The sequence below is a fragment of the Lingula anatina genome, chromosome 2, assembly GCF_051362555.1.
Source record: "Lingula anatina isolate TDL-2025a chromosome 2, LinAna3.0, whole genome shotgun sequence".
Taxonomy (NCBI): domain Eukaryota; kingdom Metazoa; phylum Brachiopoda; class Lingulata; order Lingulida; family Lingulidae; genus Lingula; species Lingula anatina.
In genome coordinates, this window is record NC_141768.1 from 21,669,498 (window position 1) to 21,688,282 (window position 18,785).

The 18,785-nt window shown below is 35.9% G+C and overlaps 1 protein-coding gene across 3 annotated transcripts; it reads left to right on the forward strand.

Annotated features, from left to right (window-relative positions):
- Positions 1–4,969: 4,969 nt before the first annotated feature.
- On the forward strand, positions 4,970–16,983 carry LOC106154976 (uncharacterized). Of its 3 annotated transcripts, none has more exons than XM_013529549.2 (5): positions 4,970–5,548; positions 14,263–14,370; positions 14,863–14,929; positions 15,264–15,365; positions 16,320–16,983. In XM_013529549.2, exons 1-4 carry the CDS (start codon positions 5,458–5,460, stop codon positions 15,355–15,357), a joined length of 360 nt encoding a protein of 119 aa, XP_013385003.2. In that variant the 5' UTR covers positions 4,970–5,457; the 3' UTR covers positions 15,358–15,365; positions 16,320–16,983. The 3 variants fall into 3 exon arrangements, with proteins under 3 accessions (XP_013385003.2, XP_013385004.2, XP_086862712.1); XM_087006586.1 differs by lacking the exon at positions 4,970–5,548 and adding an exon at positions 14,005–14,140; XM_013529550.2 differs by lacking the exon at positions 15,264–15,365.
- The last annotated feature ends 1,802 nt before the right edge of the window (positions 16,984–18,785 follow it).

Here is an 18,785-nt window from a genome sequence, read left to right on the forward strand (position 1 = left end):
TTGACAAGCAAAGGGCCACAATGACAATTTAGCAGATAATAATTTACCAACAGTCTCATTTTTCTTCACAGTTGAATTATTAGTTTTAGCCACTTTTAATAGCAATGGTATATTCGTATAGCAGTCTATGCGCAAACAAATTTCAATTCGGGTTGCTTGATAATCACAGTTTATTGTCAATAAAAAATCATGTCAATAGCCTAGGGAATTCCTTGGTACCAGTGACTGACCCCCTAAGTGTCCGTGGTTTTGCAGTTTGCCATCCTTTGAACGTCAGTAAAATTGATAACTTGATGGCCCCAAGATGGCTGCATGGAAGGATTTGACAAAAGCTAAAAAAAACCCATTTTAGCCCTAGCTGAGTTTTTCAGCTGTAAAATTAAATATTTAAATACCTGATTTTCATCCCACGTTAATTTATATCTGAATTTCACAAACTAGCTTAAATTCATTGTAAGATGGCATTTTAGTGTGGCTCGTGTCCGTCTTCTTAGCTCTCCCAAGTGGCCTCTCTCAATCTAATATCAAATTTTACTTCTGAACCTTTCATCCAAATGCTTTACATGTACTAGTAATAATGCTGCACTAGGTATATAGTGCGCGGTACATACAGGACCGCTTGTTTAGTGGTGCTGAGCCTGAACCTATAACGTATGGCCACTATATGCGCAGAAACGAGTGGATGGTGAATAAAGCTACAAAAATGGGGTTTGTGCTCTAAAAGTGTTCGTTTTTATTGCCTAGCATTAAGATAAGTATTTCGAAAAAAAAATGAATTATAATAATAAAAAGACGAAAAAGATGAAGAAACGGAAAAAAATTATTCTGCCAAACGTGGGTATTTATACCGTATCGAATCTCCTAAGGGTACATTCTATACAAAAATTTCGCAACAAATCTAATTTATTCGAGTATAAGCAGTTTTTCCATGCCAGTACCTACGACTCACTGCTCGACCCGCCCAGAATTTGAATTCAATGTTTTGTTATTCCATTACTTTTAAGAAGGAAATATCGACATCGGGTTGATCATGTTTGAGGGGTAAAATCATTTTAAAGGTGTAGATTTGGACAGATCAGTTGCTTTGCAAGATATTTAGACTCAATTATGTAACTATAGGATATTTTCAAGCCCGTATAGAATATCTTTAGGGGATGGTATTCCGATAAAACCACGTGTACGGTTTAACCCCCCCCCCTTTTACACCAAGCGGCGACCTTTGCCCCTCCCTTGTGCTGCCAATATTATCGGTGAATAACTTAACCAGGACGCTCAATAGTCGCCTAAACCAGAAAATTATTTCTCTGTGTAACTGCTCCGGAGACCTTGGTGCTCCTTCTGAACTTGGACGAATCCCTTTCTTTTAGACGTATGTGACTTGGCCAAGTTGATTTTGTGTCGTTAAAGCTAAGTAACAGGTGAAATGACATTACCATGTTTATCTCGTCTTCCACCGGGAGCTTAAGTTAGATTTGGACCCATGGATCCAAGGATTAGGCAAACTCACAGGCCCATATGGGGTATAGTTCAAACTGCCTTGAATCCAACTTTTAAACTTTGGTAATGAAGACGTTTTTTTGTGCATCGATTCGCATCTGATACCCACTAACACGACTCCCAGGGATTAGTAAATGTGAATTGCACACAAATAAGCCAACCATCCAATTCTAGGCTCTTGGAGACTAATTCGTTTCAACTCCATCCATTAGAGTCTTATTAACAAGTAAAACCGTTTCTGGTAGTCAACGTGACGCGTTACAAACACATTAAGTGTGCTTTTCGCATTTATTTCTTTTCTTCTTTCTTTCTTTCTTTTTGATAAAAAGTGTGGTCCCTTTTAGTTTATTGGCGACTGATCCGTTTTTCACACATTTTTTTTTTTCAAATTCATTTGGCAGAAGTGAAAAATCTGCAAAATTGCTCTGTCAACAACAACAAGAATTGTTTTTACATGTACTAGTAATATGCGCATCAAAGAAGTCGCCGTAGTGCTTACTACATGCACACGTAGATATGATGCAGCAAATTTATGGCGAATCTTTGTAACTCATTCACTATCTCACTTTGCGCAAATGATGAATTTGTGATGTAGAAAATTACATGTAACTATTTTTTGTCTGAACTAAATTTTAAATATAAATTGTTTTTCTATTCATATTGCATTAAAAGTGTTGCAGGACATATAACTGATCGTCGAGCAAAGTCATCTACAAGAAGGGAAATGTGGGTTTATTATACATTTACAAGTTATCGCTATAGACAGATAAATCACCGCCCTTTGATTAGCTGAATGAAATATTTAAAGTACCACTTTCCCTTGGTTATTGTAGAAACTGCATCTTTGTTGTCAAAATACCTCCCCACCCTATTAGTGATCTTTTGAATGAAGTAATTTTAAATTGCATGGTACTTATGTCCTCCTAAACCAGTACTTAATTAAGGATATAGGCCTTTTCTTTTAAACTAAAAACGGAGGATTAATCAATTGGATGAGAAACAATGGCGTTGAAGACTAGAAGAATCAATTTCGCCCAGAGGTGATTGACGCAATAGTCCGGAAGTTTTCACCATTAATCTATAAATGTCCTTTCTATCCCCGCCATATTGAGTTAAGAGTGCAAGTGCGAACATCTTCACCCGTTCAGGAAGTAGTATTTCAAGCGTCTTTAGTCTGAAAGCTCCAACGACCATGTAAGACAGCATCTAAAGAAAAAAAGACGTTACAGGCATAGGCGTAGGAGTGGGGGAGGGGGGAGTCTATGTTGAAGTTAAGCCTCTCCACTTTCTTCCACCACGTCAGCCATAAGCGCGAATAGCAGGAGCAACAAAGAGGACCCCCTCTCCCGTCGCATTTTTTCTTTTTCTTTTATGTCCCGATGCAAGTAAAATTGCTTCCGGATAGAGCATGGGAACATCTAGGTGCTTGAGAACCTATTAGTTTCACAAGAACGGAAGGCGTAAAAAAAGTTGAATTGATTAACTTACGTCGATGAGTTTACGTATTTTGCAATAAATAAATAAATAAATAAATAAATAAATAAATAAATCGGCCAAAAACCAAGAAATACCTTAGTCCTAAATGTCGATCCGCTTTTTTTCCCTATGAAGAAATTATTCATGTAACAAGACATTTGATTTGTCATTTGGTATCCTATAGATTTTCGGTTTGATGAGATGAAACTAATGACGCCACAACCACAATTTAATTAACAGACAAAGTGCTAAAATGCTTAAGCGAGCTAAGAATACACAAAGTGCGTGATTAGCACTCTCTTCCAGAGGCCACATGGGTAATGACGTCATTTTTGTGCAAAAAGATTCTCGCTGGACAGTACACAAGTACACAAGGACACAAATGTTCACAGCTTAAAAACCAGAGAAATTTCCGGGAACATGTAGTGAAAAAATCACTCTGTGACCCCGATAAAGGGTACGTGACAAGCGCGTGGTGTTTTCCAATCATTTACCTAGGTCTCCGACGGCGCACATCGCCTGGGTAAAAAGCATTGTTGTGTTGGACAATCAGAGTTATGTAACAGTTATAGTTTGACGTCTGTCTAAGCGTCTGATCTTCTTTTTCACTGCATGTTACAGCAATGATTTAGCATTTATTGCCAGTGATATGCAAAGCTTGAAGTATTGTATGTCAGTTTTGCTAGCATGAGCAAAGCACACTATATCTTCAACGGATCACTCAATTAATATCAGATTACGTTTGCGCTGAATGGAAGTGGTTTGATTAGCTTTGAGAAATTGCTCATTTCGTTTTTTGGCTTGAATTCTGTTACTCGTGTCAACATGTTATCCTTACTCTTCCCTTTTCTTACCCCTGAAAGGAATCTTTCCCTTTTTTTCTCTCTGTCGCTCGGTATATTTTAAGCAGGATAATATCGTTCCTTTTAATTCCTCAGAGGCATACATCTACATTCATTTTGTTTCGTTCTGACTTTTTTAACGTGGTTCGTCACAGAATGTTCCTTTTTTCTGTATTTTTTTCTACACAAATGATACGGAGGTGTATTTACATACCATTTAGTTACCTTATTACTGGTGCCATTTATGCCAACACATCAAACCGATGCCCCTAGGGTCAAGTTGGTGACATATAATAAAATTTGCAAAAAAGAATTGGACCAACCATTTTTTTTCAGATTAAAAACAAATTGTCTCAGGTACTTTGGAAATCACACAAGTACCTAAATCATTGTGGGGTTACAAGTATATTCACCCTTTTTTTAATGTGACTCTCTAGATCTCTCTTTTGTTCCAGTGAAACGAGATTTTTGATAAAATTTCTTTCAACCTTTTCGTATAGAATTAATTTCTGATGTTCTCTTTACCGCCCTAAGTGTGTTGTTAGATGAAAACTGAAACCAGAAAAAAAATTAAAGACATTTTACGGAGAGACGTCTGCACGACTCTGCCTTTTTATTAAGTTGTCGTTGACAAAGCTTTCGAGACAAAACACAAAAGGCCGCAGAGTATGGTAACTGAGTCTTGAACAGGGTGTAATAGGACACTAGGAGAAAAAGACAAAGATGCATCACCTTAACAATAAAAAGCTAAAAGCCAAATAATCGAAAAGGATAAGAATGTGGTTTTAAACATGATAACTCTCATTCCGATGACGCAAATTAACAAGATAAAATGTACGTGATTCTACAACAAAAAAGACTATGGATTCACTTATCGGTTTACTTTGCTGTTTAAAAAGGCACCAGACGATACACTGTAACTTAAACGGTATGGAATTTGTTGATGAAAAAACTTTTCAAGAAATAGATATTCAGCTCCGTGGGCTTGGCGTCATTGGCTTTATGCTTATGTTCAGTTGGCGGGCTTGAAATAACTACATGTTTGATCTGCAATCTGCGCATGGCACGAAGCTGGTATTGTCCAATTGACTAGCCCCTTGCGTATATATAGTCTTAATGTACTTCGAGTTCATCAAACAAATTTTTGCGTTGAAGTGATCCTGCGAGCGCAGTGATATCAGTCCCCCGCATCTTATCAGGAGCTTATCTCAGGATTAAATACACGCTGAGAGCGGGGGCAATCGATTAACAAGGATACTTCCCTGCTTATGAAATATTAATTCTTGCACAGCTTTGCGAGCGCATGAACTGACAGAGTAATTGCTTATGTCGAAAGTAAAAGTTGATGCACATGGGCAGTTAAGACATAGTTAGAAGAGCTTTTGACAGGAAAAGAATTGCTTCCAGTCGCTTAACAGGAATTAGCAGGAGCTTCTCCTTTAAATACCCTCACGAATTTATTGTAATTAGTTCGACCAGGGGGGATATAGATACAAACGCTAATCCTAGAGGATACCTTCTGCATTTGGAAGAGAGAACCCATTTCTGCTATCACAGAATTTTCGCAGTATTGGCATCAAGTGGAAAAAGCTTTTCCAGTTAAAACTAGCGCTTCAATACTTTTTCAATAGGTTTTTAGCAAATGTACATTAATGGACACGGAGCCATGAGGCGGCTCAAACTTACACCGTACGTCTTACTTTGTGTTCTGTGCTACATTCTTTATACAGAAGGTAAGTGATTTGGGCATATCCGTTGTCATAATTGGAGTTAATCCTGATGGAACTTGTTCACTAATGAAACCAATTGAAATGGCATAGAGATCCATTTTTAAATTGAAGTAAAATGGTTTAGAGACAATGTTTTGATTTTGATTTAACGTGATTTTTGCATTAGTAGAAAAATATCAACAACCTAATAAAAATATTATGATGCATTTCGGCCATTCAATGCATTTAAAGGTATACGCGAATATAAGGAACAAAATGTAATTAATTATCTGCAGATCGTTTAAGTTTTAACAAGGAGAGGTGGTCAACTGTACCAAACAAAGCTAACAATAACGGTTTCACTTGTGCGAGATTTGCTCATAAATATCGTTTCTGAAACTTTGAATTGGGTGATCAAGGTTAAGTTACACAGATTTTAGTGACAAACTGAAAAATTGCTGTCTCGCTCAATGCTGCTCTGTTGCTTATCGTCGTTATTGATAATTGGCACTCAAGATAGAATCCCAGACCTTGCAATCAAGAACAAAAACTATTGACTTTTTTTTCTCTTGCGTAACGTAACCTGTTAACTTTATTACTTTGGGGTGCTTTCAGAACAGGAAACGTGTCGGAAACTCGGTGATACTGGTCGATATTTTAAACCTATCCGTAGTTTAAGTAAACAGCTTTAGGGCAAATGAAGACGTTTTTATCTAAGATAGATATTAAAATAGTATTTGGGGGCCAAGGTTAATTCATTGAAGGGACCTGATCATTCAAGAAATCACGAATTTCTTGTCGTCTTTCGCTATGGTGAAAAAGTTCTCATCGGTAAGATCATATAATGTTTTTGAAACATACTCATAACCTTTAAGTATATGCGTGGCATGTGACATGTAGCAGAGTGTCAAATCTACTTTCATTTTCTTCTCGAGTCTGTTTTTTATATCACTTTATAATAAAAGAAAATGATTTTTTGAAAAGTTGTGTATAAAAAAGCCATTCCTGGTAATGTTTCACTCGATAAATAAAAACGGGCATCTAACCACATGGTTTTATCCAACTTTTAGTTCCATTGATATTGCAATTATGACAGAAACTCTCGTCAGACAGGTGTGAGAATACGTATACAGAGTTTGTTGCAAAAAAGTGAGCACGAACGAAGAAAAACAATGTGCAAAATTCGTGTTATGCATAAAACATTTGACGCACCTTTCATGGTGATATATTTGAAAACGGTTTCTATTCCAAGCATTGTGGCATAATTTTCTGCATAAAATTTCGAATGGAAGAAAGAGAAAAAAAAGTTCATAAAGAATTTTTCTGCTGCACAGTAGCTTCCACAGAATGTCGAGTGTCCTAAAGTGGGAATGTATTGGATTATTTAAAAAAGAAGCGTTATTTTCTTTAAAGGGTACTTTTGTCATATATATTTATTTGTTAACTTTAAATTGCTCTTCCAAAGCAAAATAAATTAACATTATCAACTGTGTGGTTTAAAGTTTCGCTGTTTTCTTTACAACTTGCTATACTTAAATTTCATGTACAAAGTGGACCCCCTGGACACCATTAAACAGCTAGCACCATCACGTCAGAGTGAAATTTGAACCCCAAATGACCCACAATGAGGGAGGGGGATCACGTTTCATATTCCAGTAATATGCCCTTTTTTCCTTTTAGTGGCAAGAGTTTGCAGTTATTACCCTGAATGATATTAGTTTTGTGCTAAAACTCAGAAAAATCTAAAAATCACTAGGGGATTATAGGCCGTTAACCCATTAGTGAAAAATCTTGAGTGGCGCTCCGTGAAAGGATAGCGAGAAAGTTTTTAGAGTCTCGCCTTATTGATTTACTGGATTTGCCCCTGCTAACTCACTGGTGAAAGTTTTATCAGTTTGATTATCGGGAGTGCATCTTCTATAGAATTAATAATAACGGTAAGACATTCTTGGTCTTATATATATGTCCAAGTCAAGTGGACGGAAATGCAGAGGTTTGAGGGGAAGAGACACAAACGTTCACGCACAAACTGCGAACTAACGCTTGTTTTGACTACTCACTCAAGTTTCGTCTACACGTATGCAACGTTGTCTGTTACAAGAAAATTGAAAAATGGTTTATTGTTGGTTTATTAAAAGTGAAAACCTGTGAGGATTTTATTTTTATAAGAGCAAAACAATTAATGTTTTGCATAAGAGGGGAAATGGAACGATGTTATGGAACTTTGAGAAAGAACAGATACAGTATAGTATCGACGAATAGTAAAAGGTATACAATAAGTGCACAGATATATAACGAAATTTATCCCATGCATGTGTTCTAGTTCAAGTGAAATATTTTAGGCCATGATGTATTCTTATTCAAGTCATTTTGATGCATTAATCATTGTTTAATCGATAGTTTGGAATGCATTTGCATAGTATTGTTATTTCTTTGTTGACCACCATTAACCGTGACTAAAATGCGTTGAAAATGAAATTGATTATCAATATACCTGTTGGGCCATGTGGATAATGAAAGCAGTGTAATATTCCAAAATACTAGAAGCAAGGTTCAGAAGTTTACTTCCACCACAACTAGAGATGTTTTTAATTGAAATGTTAACAGGTGTCAAGCGCTTTGAAACATTTCCTTTTGATATCACAGGGGCCACTAAAAAAGTATACAAAATTGAAGAAGATACAATAATTCTGTAAGAGACTACTAACGGCTACTGTGGTCAAAGAGTAATTCTGTAATAGTGCGCGTGTTTTTTTTTTCTTTTTTTTTGTTTGTGTGTGTTTGTTTGTTTGTTTCAAAAAGTTGTTCATATTTCAGCGGACAACACATTTCATCGACATTAGATGAAGTAAAATGATTTTTCATAATATCGCAACCTATCCTGAGATAGGGTGTTTTCATCAGAAGAGTTCACGAAATTTTGAATCGATTACAATATTCACAGCATGATGTTATTCTAGGTTGGCAGTATTGTTAGCAGTCTCAAGGATGGCAATTGTGGGTGGCAAATGATTATTCTAAGTAAGCAAATAAAAATACCCATTAATTATGCATCCAATCGATCTTTTTCCGAGTGACGACGTAAGAAGCTTAAAAAAGGTCATTGTAACGACCAATGAAAGTCAATCTTAATTGTTGAGATACAGGACTTTTGATGAGACGGAAAGGATCGTAGAAATAATACCACTTTGTATTTTCTATTTTTGTCTACGATGTCGGCAGAATTAAAGTTGCTTTTATGAATATCTCTCGTTAAGAGTGTCTCTTGACACGTGGATTAACTGTGTCTAATTTTGGTCAAATCATTAGATGAAAGGAGGTCGTAACCTTAACATTTTATCTTGCCAATTAATGATATTCCAACATGCTCACGTGCTGACTGAAATAAATGTTCCTACTTGTTCCCAAGCTAAACAATTACTAGTTATACTTCAACTTCCACTGTTTTCTCGAGTAGGATAGCAACTGCACTTCAATCATCAAGCGCCGGTGGCGTACTGATTGGCAGTGATAGACAGTGATAGACCTTTCATTAATGAGATTATATGGTGATAAACCTGCGCTTTATTACAGGGCGGGATACAATAGTCTTATTGGACGTCACACATCAAAATTGCCGCCTTGAGAAGAAGCAAGGATAATACCTTCCGAGTCTAACCCTGGGGCTTTGATTAAAGTATGCAGTTGAAATACATTTTCCGCCAAAATAGTAGGAATAAAGATTTAATACTGGCTTTGTTAAAAATATTCCTTGGCACACAACTCGCGTGATTCTAGAATGTTTACCACTTCACAATGACTAAAATCATATCAAATTTGTCGCCTTTATTTTTGCATTGTGGAATGATATTATTGATAATAGAGAATTAAACAAACAATTAATAATAATAATAATAATAATAATAATAATAATAATAATAATAAAAACGTGCACACACAGACACACATGAATAAATAACCTAATGACATAAAAATGATGTACTTGTTAATCATGGAAATATTCTTGAAACGTTCTTTGATTTAACCACTTGCCGTTTGGGGTCGTTTGTTGGCATTTTTTATTTCATGTTTGCCTTGGAACAACCAAGAAATATTTGTGAATGTAATGGTCGTTTTGTTAGATCATCTCTCAAATTAAAGGGGCCGTATGGGGGCTCGTCATAATTGTTGAAGCTCCCTCGGTTGTCTGTAATGATATGTTCCACGTCTAGTTGCATCCCTTTAAGAAATGAAATAACCGTCTCTTTCTTATTACGAAATGAAAACGTAAGAGGACAAACAGGCAAATTAGGAGGAATATGGTCTTAAAACTGTATGTTTATACGGTGTCTTTTAGCTTTGTAGTCGACAGATAAATAGTCGATAGATTTCAGAAATAGTTGATGTTGCTATTTTTTTACCGTATACAATTCACCTAGTAACTTCCACGCTTTATAGTATTCACAGGTAATTCAATGAATCAATTTGCTTTTGATCCTTTTGACACTTCTCACACATTTCAAATAAAGATAATCATAAGACATATAGTGCATGCATATAAAGTGAAAAACGAAACGCACCTTTGGGATGCCTATGATACATTTTAGAGCTGATTCTTAGGACGATGAGGTATCCGGTAGGTTATGAGCTATTCCATGCATTCTTTTGATCCCCAGACACGGGGCACGCACAGTTCAGATAGCCAGCGAGGTGATAAGTTGATTAAACGCTGCAGAGGATTTTACAATACGTATGCAGACTAAGACTGTAAAGTGCATGGCGCTGTTAGCAAAGTTAGCTTAGAAAGTGACCCCTGGCAAGAAACGTGTGCTCATCCAGTTTGAATTATGACAAATATTTGTCTTTGTAATTTAATTGGCTAGGCTTAGATTGGAACATAGTTTGGATGATCATATAGTTGAATCTCAGGAGTGGAGGGAAAATGTTTCAAGTATGAGTATAGTAGCCATGAGTAACAAATGGCACACTAATTAATATTTCACATTAGTAAGCTTAAAAGATAACAGGCAGGACAAATGCTACAATTAAGATGTTGAATGATTAAATACATTGGCTCCAAAAAATCGATTCCATTTAAGAAAACCATTATTGAAGTGTTTCAGACAGCATAAAGCTTGCATGTTTCTTTAACGGATGATAACCTGAGGGCGAATGGCATATTCGTTTACAAAATTACTATACGCGTGAGACCGCGCCAGACACCAAAGGACGTTGTATCTTATGCTATATTCCGTTTCGTGCAACATGTCAATATATGAGTAGGATTTGAGGTGCTTGTTGTACCATTATTGCCAGTTTTCTAATCCACTTATCTGTATCAATTCAAAAACTGAAGTGCATGAATGGGTTGAGGAAACCCCGTTCACAGACTGCGTCTTGCTATATAGGTCTGGTAGTACGACGTTAAAAAAACAGATGCCAGATTAAGATTCTGAAGGGTTGCTTAGTGTTTTACATGGAGTAGAAACACAGGTATTGTCTGCCACTATATATGCATGCTTACAGATGGAGGAAAGATGTAAATCAGTTGCGTTTTCTTCCAATTTACAATTATAATTCATCATAACGGTGAGTTAGCATCTGTCTGGAATCCAGTGCTTACAAGATCAGATCTCTGTTATGTAAGATATGTGTTGCCAGAGATAATGGGCTGATTTGTTTTAATTAAAAACAAAATCATATTACAGACAGAAATTATGCATATGTAGTTCTGCCCATTGCATGCCTTTTGAACGACCTTGCCACGTTATTAAGAAGATGCTTATTTTAAAATGAATTATTTCTTAAAACGAGACTAGCGCCAAACTAAAATTACGACAAGAACCATACATGCGATATTGGCTTTGGGTTCCATGCTCTTTATAAAAAGATGGCCGTGTTTATATTCCGAGAGAGCCCGAAAGAGTTTTGTGTCCCCTGGTCCAGTCTCTGTAACATATCGATTAGTTTATAAGTGATCCATCGCAGCAGCATATATCATTTAAGACTTAAGCAACGGTGACTATTTGCTAATGGCAATTATTACCAGGGGACTATCAATTATTAAGGCGGTAACCAATATACTATATCACAAACAAAAAGGAAATTGAGGGAAAACTTATTTGGTACTTTTTGATACAAAGAATTACGACCAATAATTCTTGGTGAACTGTCTAAAGGGTGAAACAACCATGATACCATTTGATATGATCAAAACTGTAAACCAAGAAAGTTACGTCGTAATTTTTTTACCAAAAAGGTATCAAACCGTTTTTGTGTGTGTGTGTGTGTTTTCTAACGGTGCATTAACACATATAATTTCAAAAGGAGACTCTTTTTTCATCTACATGTGATCCTACATGATATATTTAAAATGGATATGGACATTTTATTAGAAAGTATCATAAAACTTGACGTTTACCTCGGGGGTACAAAGATAAAAATAATAAAAAAAGTTCTTATTTAAATTTTAAAATCAAGCGCATACAACTTGCCCTTCATGTAGGTATACATGTATTTTTCTACAGAAAATGCGACGCTTAGTTTTATTTAGGAAATATTCATTTCACAGTTCCAAATGATGAATAATAAAGTTTACCTAAAATACGTCTGTTGGGCAGTCTTTCCACTTTCACATGACAGCATTTTGCCAAATTTAACTTAAAAACACTTGGCAGTCAGCTGGTCCTGGTTATTTCTTTCTTTCTTTATTTATTTTTGGTATTGCGGATTATAACGTGGGAATTGTTACCTTGGTGAAAAGAAAACCTGAAAAGGGCGCACGATGTTATCTTTTGCCTAAAAAGCATTTTTCTATTTTCAACCCCTAATCTTATAATGAATACGTCAACAATAATGAATACGTCAACAAAATGAAGATAATTACCTTTTAATGTTTACATATCTTTTGCAGAAAGAGTTCTTGTGATAGTTTTAAGAGAAAACTGCACTATTTTTATCCCTCCCATCCCGCGAAGTACAAGTTTCATTAAAGGCATCACTGGCAAACGCAATATGTACATGCAGATTGGTTGACATTTTGCCAGTTAATTATTGACTAATGTTCTTATCGACCAAATATCTGTCCCTTCTTTTTTTCTCACGCTTAGATTAAATCTCAATTAGAACATGCGACCGTCGAACATGACCTCTATCCACTGTGTTGTGGTGAAAGTGCTCAGAGGGCGCTTAGAAAAGAACTTTTTTGTAGATATTTAACCAAGGTGTCCTAATGCCTTTACACCTTTATTGGGTTGCTTCCCTTGGGCAGGAGACTGTTTATCTAAGCAGGCGCAGGAAGACGGACTAAACAAAGTTAACTTCCGCACGGCATGCATACAAGAATCTGCATATCTCTGTACCTTCCTTTACCTTAAAAGCTAAATCAAACTAAATAAATGCCATGCTTTGTTAATACAAAAAGCACAAAGATAATCCAACTTAAACTTGAGGTATTTCCGAGAATCTATGTAATAAAATTACTCACACAGAAATGGCGACAAATCATTATACGCCACTGCTTTACAGTTAAGAATGTTAAAACACATTATCAGCTCTCTTTTATGTAGTACAGCGCACAAAAAGGCTAAAAAGTGTTATGTCTTATGGTGCGTGAACAAAATCACAAACCACTCTGAAATCACTTAAGTCGATTAATTTCGGCTCTAACACTAAGTAACAGTTTTAACCACACATACCGAGGTATGGCCTGGTACTTAGAAAGTCGAGGATATGAAAAAGATTTAAACCAGGAGTGCAGTCAACAAATCAACACTTTTCAGTGTTTTGAATTCACACAGTAAAATGTAAGGGTAAACATAATTATTAGTTCATATCTTTTATGTTTCAAAATAGTAGGTATCTTAAATCTTACTGTTTGTGAGTTATTATTATTAATATTTTGATTGTTATTCATGTACGGAAGGATAATTTTACTGTTCTATTGTCTTTTTAATACTTTCTGGCGGATTCTGTCCGTTTCTCAATATTATGGCAGTTTTGTTATTGCGACATAAAAGCACCTTTTGTTGAAAAATTGGATACAACCCAAAAGTTCCGTTTAATTGACAAATTCCCTTGTTGACGTCATTTCTATCCAAAATATTTTATTCCCCAAGAGTGCAGGTATTTCAATATATAGGCCTATATATATATATATTCTCGGTCATAAAGAAAACGTATTCCTTAGTTGGATGTACTGAGAGACATCTAACAGGACGCCTCTAGACCATGCCCACGGGAAGAAAATTATAGAGAAAAATTAAGAGATGGAACAACTAATGCATCGTGTGTCCGCCTTGAGACAGCGCTTTATCTGATGTTATTAAATGTACTCAACTTTTATTCATTGTGCCATGTTCATTGACCGGTAAAACACTTTTCATTGGTGCCTTCTCCCAATAGATACTTGACGGAGGCGTATTGAAATGACCGCGATCTAATGAGTGGCAACAGACGGATAAACCAATAGAAGATAATGAGGAAGTGTCAGTGTTGGAAAATGTTTGAAGTCGACAGATTTAGCTCTAGATCCGTGTTTATCTCCGAGGTGTTTTGCATAAATTATGTGCTTCCCCCAGTTGCTGATACTCCAAATACTCGTGAATTAATACATGTATTTTATGATATTTAGTCTTGGTACGTTCGTATGATCAAAACTTTTTGGCATACTCTAGGAAAGAGAGTAAATGATTTCACATCTCGATATTATAACTAGTGAATCCTGGTATTCTTTTAAAACTTTACTCTCTATGTTACAGCCTTCCCATATTCAGAAACGCACAAGCGCCTGTCGTTACGACAACAGAAACTTGTCAAAGGACTTGTATGTGTAATCAAGGACATTCCATTCCAGAGTTGTTTTCAGGGTAAGTTTTCTTGATGTATTTTTGTGTCCCTAAAAGATACGAAAATGTTTCGTTAAATGTCATCTTCACACGATGGAGTCTATTGATTTTGTAACTGGTAGTTGGGGAAAACGTTGATGAAATAGAAATGACGGAAAATTAAAACCCAAATTGCCCTTACTCAAACGATTACTTAATGGCCTGTTAGATCCTGTTATGTCTATGGAAGGATCATTTCGGCTATTGTATATGATCCAGGTATCGACCTAAGATTTACTGACAACAGATTTAATTTGATTTCCCCCTATTAAGGATCAGCTGGAATCAAGCGTGAATCTCTTAACATCTTCTGAGATTGGCCTGAAATAAAGGACTAGATTCTTCAAGCGAACATTACTGATATCTGACATGGCCAATTGGCCATTAATCGGACTATTTACAATGTCCTTGGTCTACGTACGTTATATAAAGATATTAACGAGTTACTGACTAAGGTTTTGATTTTCTTTTCAGATGATGAAATCAGCAGGATAGCAGACATTGTCATAAGGAAAGTACAAAGCTCGGATGATATCAGCAGGTATCATATATATTTGAGCATTAATTTTGATTCCTCAGTCATGAGGTTTTTAGATGGTATTTCGCTTTAAAAGCTACATTTTATTACTTCGCATAAGTGGTTACACGAGTCATTTTGAGCGTGTATTGTAGTTTCAAATGTTAAAATGGGAACCTAAAAAGAGAATGGGAAGATAAAAGAAATCCAATGAGCTGCCAGGATTAAACATAATTACCTGTAAAACACTAACAGCGTTGGTTGAATCATACTTAAAGCAGGGCTTGAATAATAAACGGAAGGGTAAAAAGTTAAACACGACAATCCCCAGACTACTTTCAAACCACATTTTCTTCAGCATTGCTGCCGAAACTGCCGACATGATTCAACAGTCCGATGTGTCAGATAGTGACACATATGATAGAAGAAAGAAGGTTATGAACGACTGGTAGTTCATTGTGTACGTTTCCGATATGTGCATGTTTGATATTGTGGAACTTGTTTATACTTGGCATGACGTCACTAGAAACTGAAGCACAGTGGTCAGTGTCGTGTGTCTTTTGAATCAACGTCACACTTATATTAGCAGCATGATATACACGTTTCCGACTACTGCACGAGACACTTTGCACGCATCTCTACGTCCTCAAAATCTTTTCTTACTTTATGCTTGCACCAATTAAAAATATGCACCTCCAGTGTTTGCTGACCAGAGGTCGCTTTTGGAATGTGTTACCACTTTTTTTCAATCAATATAAAAGATAATGCACGTTTGGAAAGTGAAACACAAGCACGTGTGTTTGGCAGGGAGAACCATGCGCCTTTATGAGCTTACTGGTTGTCATTGCACTTGACATTAAACACTAAGCAAATTTTGTTACAAAATGCCCAGCTTGGCATGATAAATATTACATTTTTTTTCTTTTTATTGCCTTTATGTCTTACACTTGAGAAAAAGCAAAATCATGTGTCCGTCTCTCCAAAGGTAAAAACCATCCCATATCAGCAGTTGAATTATTCCATCAGCCTGGATGGCTATGACGTGTAGTATATATCAAGATCTCGAGTTATGCATGAATGTCGTTTTCGGTGTCAATGATGGCTGTTTACTAACATATATCTCAAAATATCGTTAATAGTTAAATATGAAGGCAAATCAAAATTAGTATATAAATAATGTTGTTTATTTCAGAGAATTACGCCAGTTATAGAAGATATGATACATTAAAATTTGTCGTGGCTGTCTGTTTATGAAAAAAATTCTACGTCGTGCATATAAGGCAACAAACATAGTGTCCTTTATTCCCAGATGTTAACCATATCTCCCCTCGCGCCGCAAATGGACGTCTCTTTTACATAAGTCACTCACCGCTCCTTCATATTAACTTGGTAATTTTTAAATTTCTCTTTTCAGTTCCCAATTGGAGGATTTCCTCTTATCCACGGAAATGCGATCTAAAAAGAAGAGTGGTCGAAGTAATTTTTATGGAGACTGGTAGACTCTAAGCCTGTGGGAATTTCATTTCGTTATTTTTGCTATGAAAAGTCTTCTAAATATTCATTGAAAGATGCCAGAGATCTAAAAAAAAAAACACTAACTTGTACCTTAACAGAGTGGAATTGCTCCAGTTGGACTGCACAATGATGCATCACAGTGCGTTTGCATGATGTATGGAAAGTTGACTACAATATTTTATACGGAGACCACAAAAAATAATTCTGGAAATTGCAATGTATTTACGTGTTGATTGCAAATATGTTTCTTTAGCTTACGGACAGCTTGCATTGCGTTCATCTTTTTAACCATTCCAAATTCCCCGCAATGTCTAGAGCAAGCCAGTGCAACATTTTGAGCAAACCTTCAGTTGACGACTCTATTTTAAATTTAGCACTCATTGATAGCTGTTTAATATCATTCAGAGGAAAAGTTAACTGTTTTCCATGATATAGCAGTCGATTAACGACGTCCGATGTTTCTTATAAAACCATGCAACCGAAGACACAATGACTATTTTACTACGAAGAAATATATATGTTCAATTTTCATAAAATGGACAATAAATGCACTGTTTGAACAATATGTTTAAAGCGTTCAATCACTTGAAAGTAAATAAAGGGGCATAAACTGGATTATTTTGGGGAATTTTGATAGCCCTTTTTCTTTATATATGACAATGATCAAAAGTAATGCCAAATTTACCATCCATTCAAAATACTGTGTTGATGTTTTTATCTGACCAGCTGATGGTTATTCTTCACTTGATTTATATAACACTGTAACGAATAAATTCTGAATCTGATGCGGGATCACACAATGAAGCTTGAAGGGCCCTTATAGCGACAGATGCAATAGATTTCGGCGTTAATGAATGAAAGAATTAAAAGTTAATAAAATAAGAGCAAGGTGTCAAAAGCTGGATCAAAATCAGTTTTAACAGAAAACTTAAAGTAAACTATTGTCCCGTACTTTAATGAGATATAAATGGTTACAGAATTCTAAGACAGAACCGTGCGCAGTAGTAGGCCTATAGGTCCAATTTTAATCGTATAGCTACTATGTCAATGACACATGGGGTCTAACCTCGATCTATGACATTTACTTTTTTGCTCCTTTTATAGGCCTGCATTAATATAATAATTATAATTAAATAATATAATATAATATAATATAATATAATATAATATAATATAATATAATATAATATAATATAATATAATATAATATAATATAATATAGAAAAAGCTGTAGGCCTACTTTTGTTTCTTCCTTCTCGTAGGACCATTCATAAAGAAAAAGTGTAGCCAACCCCTGGAATCATGCATCGCCTAAATGTCTTTTAAGTCAGAGACATTAATCCTTAAGCTGACATAAGCCTATCCCCTAAAATAACCGCTAGATTACCGCAAAGATAAATCATCAGGCTGATTTAGCAATGAATGTGTTGTAATGATTTTATTTATGCCAACTTCACCAATTTCTAATCGTAAGAAACCATTTGTTAGACCCCAGAGGAAAAGGAAAATACAATTAAAGAAAGTGTACAACCACCATAAATATGGCACACCTGCTATCAAGATGTCTGTGCATTCAAGACATCATAAGAATTTGTTTTGCAATGCAAATTGCTTACTTAATGATGATATGTCCAAGAACACCCGTAAACAGGAGTCTGGATGCTACAGGTGTGTGAGTAATAATAGACAAAGAGCTGAATTTTAAGGTGATACTCGGGTAAACGTACATATAAGATATCTCAGGAAAATATTGGTCAGCAACATAGAACAAAACAATCTATAACAAAAAGAGTCCAAGACATAGTGATAGCCAAATTAGGCTAGGAAATTAGACACGGGCATGGGTCATCACACGGGTGATGGTCAAACCAGTTATTATAAAAACCCATACCCTTATATCAAATCAATTACTTCATCATTTGCCGTTCCAGTTGATTCACTTTGGTTGACTACTCTGGTTGCCTAGTCTATAGGCCTACAAAAAATCGGTCATTTATTTTAATATAACGTACGGTTCACTTATTTATTTATTTATTCAACATTTAATTAATTAATTTATGTATTAGTTTATTAAATATAAGCCCTTTTGTTTTAAAATGACGGTGTTTTGACCTCAGGGGCGGATCCAAGATTATTCGGGGGGGGGGGATGCGAAACCGACCCCCCCCCCCCCCCCCCCCCCCCCCCCCCCCCCCCTTGGCGTGGGGTTGGGGGCCCGCTGAAACGTCTGGAAAATTTTGGTATTTTAGAGGGCGACCGAAAACATTTGGTCAGGAACCCCCTGAGTAGTTACATCCGTACTATACGGGAGAAAAGAATTCCATTTTTTTCCTTTGTTATGTTACATCATTTGAACAATGGAAAA